The sequence below is a fragment of the Saccostrea cucullata genome, unplaced genomic scaffold (genome assembly GCF_032062105.1).
Source record: "Saccostrea cucullata isolate Sc308-1 unplaced genomic scaffold, CSIRO_AGI_Scuc_v1 ctg17654, whole genome shotgun sequence".
Taxonomy (NCBI): Eukaryota; Metazoa; Mollusca; class Bivalvia; order Ostreida; family Ostreidae; genus Saccostrea; species Saccostrea cuccullata.
In genome coordinates this window covers 1-7501 of record NW_026921759.1, presented here as the reverse complement: position 1 = coordinate 7501, position 7501 = coordinate 1, and the positions used below count along the sequence as shown (strand labels likewise).

The 7501-nt window shown below is 33.0% G+C and overlaps 1 protein-coding gene across 1 annotated transcript; it reads left to right on the top strand.

The window, feature by feature from the left end:
- Positions 1 to 2340: 2340 nt before the first annotated feature.
- Positions 2341 to 4086, top strand: LOC134260695 (GRIP1-associated protein 1-like). The gene is made up of 3 exons (XM_062743239.1): positions 2341 to 2626; positions 2917 to 2972; positions 3077 to 4086. Exons 1-3 carry the CDS (start codon positions 2341 to 2343, stop codon positions 3899 to 3901), a joined length of 1167 nt encoding a protein of 388 aa, XP_062599223.1. The 3' UTR covers positions 3902 to 4086.
- Positions 4087 to 7501: the final 3415 nt, after the last annotated feature.

Sequence of the window (7501 nt, the reverse complement as noted above, 5' to 3'; positions counted from 1 at the left end):
AAATTTGTAACCACGAGTTAGGAACAAAGCGCTAGTGGGGTGTAACAAAACGCTAGCGCAAAGTGACAACGTGATAGCGCGTTTTTCAGAAGGGAGCTGCACGTTGTTCTTTGTAAGTGACAACGCTAGCGAAAACACGCAGGCGCAATATAGCTCATTCGTCGCCTGAACACACAACACACGGTCACAATTTAACACCAACTTTAAACAACGAGCAAAAGATCATCCATCATTTCAGTACCAAAGGCAATCACGCTCGGTCGCTTACACAGCTTCACAACACGTTGACGTTTAACGCCAGCACATTGTCACTTCGTATTGTTTCAAACGTGCTGGTAAATTTTTACAAATACGTATAGTCTTATAAGTACATAGTATTTTATATGATTTGTCTACGCCTTAAGTATCCTGTCATTTCAAATCAAACAGTTACTTAAACAGGATAAGAAAACGTCACATCTGAATACAAAACGTTAAAATCATTTAAAAGCTAAATTTACAATACTTAACTCCATATACCATGAAATGTACACCATTTGAAAAATTCAAACTGTATCATTTTTCAATTCTTTTTATTAAAATACTCGTCAGATGTTTGTTGTTTTCTAAAGAAAAATAAAATACAACAGATTTGCCTTATAAATTATCAGCTTTTTTTTCAATGACCTTATTCAATAAATGTGCATTTAGGCTTTTGCTTAATAGGGCACCTGTTCATATATAATGTATTTCTCACCTTTTCTAATTTCTCTGTGAAAGGGGATGCCTCACAGAATGGTTTCAATGCTATGTGAGGTTTTTTCTTTCTCAACTCATTTATATCAATAGGTTCACTAGAAACATTCTGATATAGGGAAGGTTCCGCAATCTTTGCCACCTGTGCCTGAGTCCTAAAATGGAAGATTCTATCTTATGATATCAAGAACTTTCTATCTTGTGATATCAAACACAAATATTGATTTATTGTACAGTCACTGTGTATATTCATTTGCATCACATCCTGAATATTTAAACTTATAAAAAGACTTAACTTTAGACCATTATTAATCATTAAAAGCCTATATAGCACTTAGGGTTCTTTATCATGCCAAAACCTACAGTAACAAGGGATTTTGACTTTCAGTTTTAATACTGTTGGAGAAGGATGGCCTGTCTCCTTGTTCACGTCGTATGTTTGATAAAATGCAACAGATTAGAAATACTTCCAGACCCCTGATCACATAGTGAGTACCTTATTGCGAGGCTACCGTGGCTGGTTCAAGATTAAACAAAGCAAAGAACATACATACACTTGAGACGTCTGTGCAGGAGATTCATGAGCCGATGGATTTTTCCTGTTAAAGGAGAAAAGAAAATAGAATAACAAAATGTCTTTTCAATAAATAATCTTAAAATTACATTTTTTTAAAAATTATACGTCGGTCATATTGTGACTTTTGACAGACTGTAAAATCACCAATTTTCGTTGGAATTAATTATGATTGTTTATAAGGTATGAAGAGACACAATAATGGATGTCAACCATGAAAGGTAAAATGTTGCACGCGTAACTACTCAACAATTCTTCATTAATGAAATCAAATCCCCTCAAACCAAGAGTTTTTCTTCAAACAACGAAAATTTGACCCCACAAAAATATGTGATTTAACAGTAAATATTTACATTCCGTATATTTTTACTTATGAAATTCATTAGAAATCCACGGCATTCAAATTTCTATAACACACACAGAAAACTTGTCACCACGCCTTGAGTACACAGAAGGAACTATATGCAAATTTCTATAATCTAGGAACAACAAACAAGACTGCTGATATTCTTGTTTCATCAACTTGTTTGTCATTAATGTACCTCTTTTTGGAAATAATTCATACGTAAAGCTTGCTCTTGCAAATCGAATCAACTGAGATATATAGACTCTGTATGTAGGCGATGGAAGGGTATATTGCGGCATAAGTAAAGGAAGTTGACGGTAGAAAATTTAAAGTCATCACATTATCACAGAGTTTGGTTGTTAGATAACCATTAATCTCTTTTTCAAGTAAAATATCCAAATATGAAACAGATGTGTCACATCCGTTTATACACATTTGTTTGACCAAAAGCTGCTTGACATAAAAATTTATACCATTTTCACTTATTAAATACCAAGCTTTATCGAAATCTGTGGTATGATTGATACCATAATATGTACACCTAATGTAAAAAATGTGTATTCAAGTCATGATCTAATTTTTCATATCATGACATATTGTAATGCTAACTGATGAAGAACATCGTGATTTTATTTGAAAAGAAAACTATTTCTTTATATATATTTTATAAAGGTATTGAGAACTAATGGACGAGGTTGATGCATCTTACCAGGGTAATCTTCAGTCTGTGTGGGATATTCTTAAGACACAAGTCAGACTCTCTGACATCGCTGACCACATGGTGGAAAGAGGCACCCTCACTTTAGATCAGTGGGAGGAGCTGAATTCTGGACATCTTTCCGAGGAGGACAAGACGGAGGAGTTTCTTTACATTTTACTCCGACAGAATTCTCCTAAGCATTTCAGAGCTTTTATTGAGGCTCTGATAAACAATGGTCAGAGTGATCTAGCTTCTAAACTCCAATCCCAAGGTACTGAATTCAGAGGGCAGCTATCCAAATCAAGTTTTCGTAAACCCAGTGATAATAACACATATACTAAACAAATTAAAAACAACTGAAATATTGTATGGATAGTGATCTGTTTCGACATTGATTTTTGTATCATCAAACAATCAAAATGACATATGGAATCAAAAAGTTCAGTGTTTATTTGCTTTGTAATTCTGTATTCTATATCAACGCTATATAGTAAAATTTGATACAGAAATGTTTAATAAACTTTCACATTAAACTCAACTTCACCATCTTTTACTTTTTAGATATTGGTGTTTCTGGCCTAAACTTCACTTGGAATTGCATTGATAAACAGACAATGGTAAATATTCATCGATACCAATTGTTTAAAACTTAATAATTATCAGTCTCCATTTATTAAGGTAATCAAAATGTTTTCTTTGTAAATTCTGTGCACTATTACAGACTGATGAATTGTGTAACAGAGGTGCAGCTTCAGATTGCATTGAATCAAATACAGCTATGAGGCACAGTGTTGATATTATGGAACGTTTAATGGAGAAGTTAGAGATAATGTACGAGCGGCAAGAGCAGAAGATAGATTCTATCATTTCAGAGCAGAAGACAGCCCAAAAGCAAATGGGGATAGTTCTCGAAAGCAATGAAACGGTAAAGGTTCAAATGGAAAACATTGCAGAGAAAATTGAAAACAAGTTCGAGATTCTCAAGAGCAACCTCAAAGAGAAACAGACAGACTATGAACTTCTCAACGAAAGGTACAGGATGCTGCTAGAAGGACACGAGAAAAAGGAAGAGGAGTTGAGAGATCTAAAGACCAAAGTACAGAATATCGAATCCAATCCTGAGATGCAATCAAACGAAATGATGCAAAATCTACAGACCCAATTTATTGCCTTAAAAAAGACAAATGAGGAGAGAGTCAGCCGACTGAAAAGCTTGCACACGGAGACTAAAAAATTTCTTAAGGTGTACGCTGAAACATTCCAGATTCCACAACCCGAGCATCTAAGTGAGATAGAAGAACATTTTGGGTCTATTAAGGACAGTATGCATTCACTGAAAAGTGACAAAGAATCTCTTAAGCTAAAAATCACGTTGTTGGTGAAAGAAAATGAAAACCTGATTGCAAAGAGTCGGAGGTTGGAAGAAAATATTGTAGACATTGAAAAAGAGAAAAGCAAAATCGAAGTGCAGATGAAGAAAACAAAGGGAGCCAGGTCTCACAGAACTACCAGTAATTTAAAAGGTAGAGGCAAAAAGTGCCACTGAGGTTTCAAATAAGCTTCTTATATTGTATGAGAGGCCAATTTACCTAGTGTTCGATTTCTCGATAATAAGGGTTTGTCGTCTTTGCTATTTTCTGATTTTCGAAGATAATTCTGAAGAACATTTTTCTTCCGAACAAGCAAAATGGGATTTATAAACTTACTTGACGAGGAATTTGCTGATTTGACATTTCATGTCACTGCTGTGATATTTGAATTGTTTTAAAGTAGTCATTTTTTAAAGAAATAAATGGGAGGGGGTCACGAATATTTTAAGATATTACACTGTATTTCCAAAATGTTTGTTTGATTTTGTTCATTTTTGCATATATATTTTTCTTTTTTGCTTTGTTTTGTGTTAGAATTTTTTTATGATGTCAGTATAAATCTGAGATCTGTAATCCGAAGACCTTAGTTGTACATTAATTACTATCAATGATTTTTTTTTATTTGAATACAGGTAGTATTTTGTTTCATAAAAGATTTTTCATTAAGTTAACCGAAATTTAAATTAGCGCATTCAAATCTTTTTTTATGAATATATAAAATATATATAACCTAAGACATTCGTCGGTGTATGTATTGTGTACTATCCAAGGCTACTTTTCAGAAAAGACGCTAATTAAAGAGCAATAGTCTTATAATATAAACATTCATATCATTTATAATTTCATAAAGAAAGTCTAACGTATCTGTTTTTGATATATCTTGCAATTGATTTAATACACAGGAATATAATCTTTGCAAGAAGGCTTTCTTACACAGAATAGACTACTGATGAATATGAAAATGATACAAGGTTATCAATAATATTAATTAAAGGCAAATTTTCTTTAATTCTACATCTATGGTCAATACTTTGTTCGAAATCAGTCTTTGGTTACGTCGAATCCGACGAACGCTTTTATAATGTAGTCGGGCCAATATTTTCATACTGAATTTTTTTAATGATTGATCATGACAATGGGTTTACAGCGGATATGAAGAGTCCTCACTGAAAATACGGGTAAATATATACAAGTAGCATACTTTGTTTTCTGCATTGCAAACTCTCGTAGAAACATAATACATGTACGTATACAAAGGGTCAAAATGCAGCATTGATTATTTATTAATAATTGACTTCAGAGTTACACAAGAATATGAATAAGATCTGTTTAGTTCCACTGTGAAATATTTCGTTAAAATATATCATTTATCTATCTTATCAATCTGTGAATCAATTGTCTATAAACATTTAAAGAATATAACAATTCTTTATCTTGCAATAAAAGAATTTCTCATAACACAGGTAAATTTTTTTAAGTCCTTTAAAGATTATGCATTTCTACTGAGCATAAAAAATTAAGAAATATAAGGTTTAAATAGGTTTAAAGAGGCACTTGGGGAGATCGGAGTACCTAGGAGATGTCACAAACCTGGGCATCAAATCGAAGCGAAAAAAATATCTATCAGGAATGATTGGGACATTGCCAATATTTTCAATTCGTAGAATTAGGTTATTTTTAAAACTTGTTTTTTTTTTTCGATTATAGGATACATGCATTGCAAATGTAGCACAAGGGTATGTAAACTAATTTATTTCAATACTTTTGCAAAATATTTATTGAAGTGAAAATCATCAATATAAGAACTAAATTAATTTTTTTAGATCTGCGCTTTTAATTGGAATTTAAAGACACAATAATGCTTTTTTGTTTACTAGCTAGGGCAAACGATTGTTAGAGGTATATTTAAGGAACATTGAAGTGTTTAATTTTACGTTTGTCAATGCAGAAAAAAAATGGTTTAATTGGAATTAATTGTACACGTACCAACACTTAGAATTGTGGTTCCGTTAAAAAAATAATTTGAACAAATTTAAATGGAATTTCAAATTAAATATTTAAATAAAAAGATTATCGGGTTAAGTCTTTCTACAAATTGATGTCTTTTTGTTGAATATGATTTCAAATTTAAAAAAAATTCAAAAAGCAATGCTGCTTTTTATTAAAATAATTAAAAATGAAATGTATAAAGTTTGTTTCAAAGTTGATTTACATGTTGAGCAAATAATTCACAATGTAACAAAGATCTATATTTTCTTTTTACAACGGAGATTGTCAGATTGTTTAAATCAATAGCTGGTATTATGCAATACATTACTTCGGATATCTTATCTTTAAATGTATTAGCATTGTGCCATAAATCTATGTTCATTGGTTTTGATTATTGTCCCCCGCTTGAAAAGTGGGGGATATTAATTTGGGTCTGTCCGTCCGTCCGTCTAGCTGTCCGTCCGTCCGTCCGCCTTTCTGTCTGTCGGTAACGCTTTCGTTTCCACACGATATCTCGAGAACCCTTTGAGCTTCCGCAATAAAACTTGGCATAGCAACTCCCTATGGACTAAAGAAGAACCCTATGAACCCTTTGAGGTCAAAAGGTGAAAGGTCAAGGTCATAAATTCGCAAATTCTGTCTGTTATAACACTTTCGTTTCCGCGCGATATCTCGAGAACCCTTTGAGCTTTTGCAATGAAATTTTACATAACAACTCCCTGTGGCCTAGGGAAGACCCCTATTGATTTTGAGATCAAAAGGTCAAAGTTCAAGGTCGTAAATTTATACATTCTGTCTGTATGAAACACGATCATTTTCGGGCGATATTTCAAGAAGATTTTGAGCTTTTGCAATGTAATTTTATACCAAAACTCCCTAGGACCTCTTTCCCCCTCTCAAAGTGTCCCGCCCCGTTTGTTTTATTAGTATTTATTGTATTACATGTCGCTATTTTTAGCACAGGGGCAAGAGGAGAGTCATTACGTATAAAACAGATTCTCGGTGGACTTAATATTCTCATTATATCTATTAGAACTGTTTAATAAAGGTTAAATTAGACACCATGCATTGTGTAAAATTTTGATAATATCAAACGTGAATATATACTTCTATGTTACTTTATATTTGTATATCATTCTCACACTGTTAAAGAGGCTCTGTGGTCTAATGGTACGTCTCTCGCTTCACATGAGAGAGGTATCGGGTTCGCGTCCCGGACGATCCATTTTTTTTTTTTTTTTCGAAATCCTTTTTTTTTTTACTAAATGATAGTATTAAGCATGTGAATGATTCCTTGATCGATTGAACTTGTACCATCTTAGGTATTAAACGTGTATTTAGCCATGTGCATCGTACAAAAAATCTTCAGAAACCTTCTTTGAAATGATACAATCTAAAAAATCTGACTTTATAAAAGCATTAGAATTTCTCACAAATAAACTTATGCAATCTCGCACATGCAATCTAAATCATCCCAGAATCCATCTTGACACATAACGACACAATGCCCCATCAGTATCGATGCCTGTACCTCCTATCCAACAATCGCAGCAGTCACACCATTTAGCACACTCAGCTATGAAAATTTAAACAATTTAGATCCCAAGCTCTGTAAAAAAATGCATCACTTTAGTTTTGACATCAGAAGAAATATACACGCTTAAAACGAAAAAGCTAACAAGATGTGTTTGTGAAACACTATGCGCCCGGCGGCAACAAATTTTTAAAACAACATATCTTTAGCATAAAGGTCACAGTGAAGGTCACAAGGTCATTGATCTTGATGT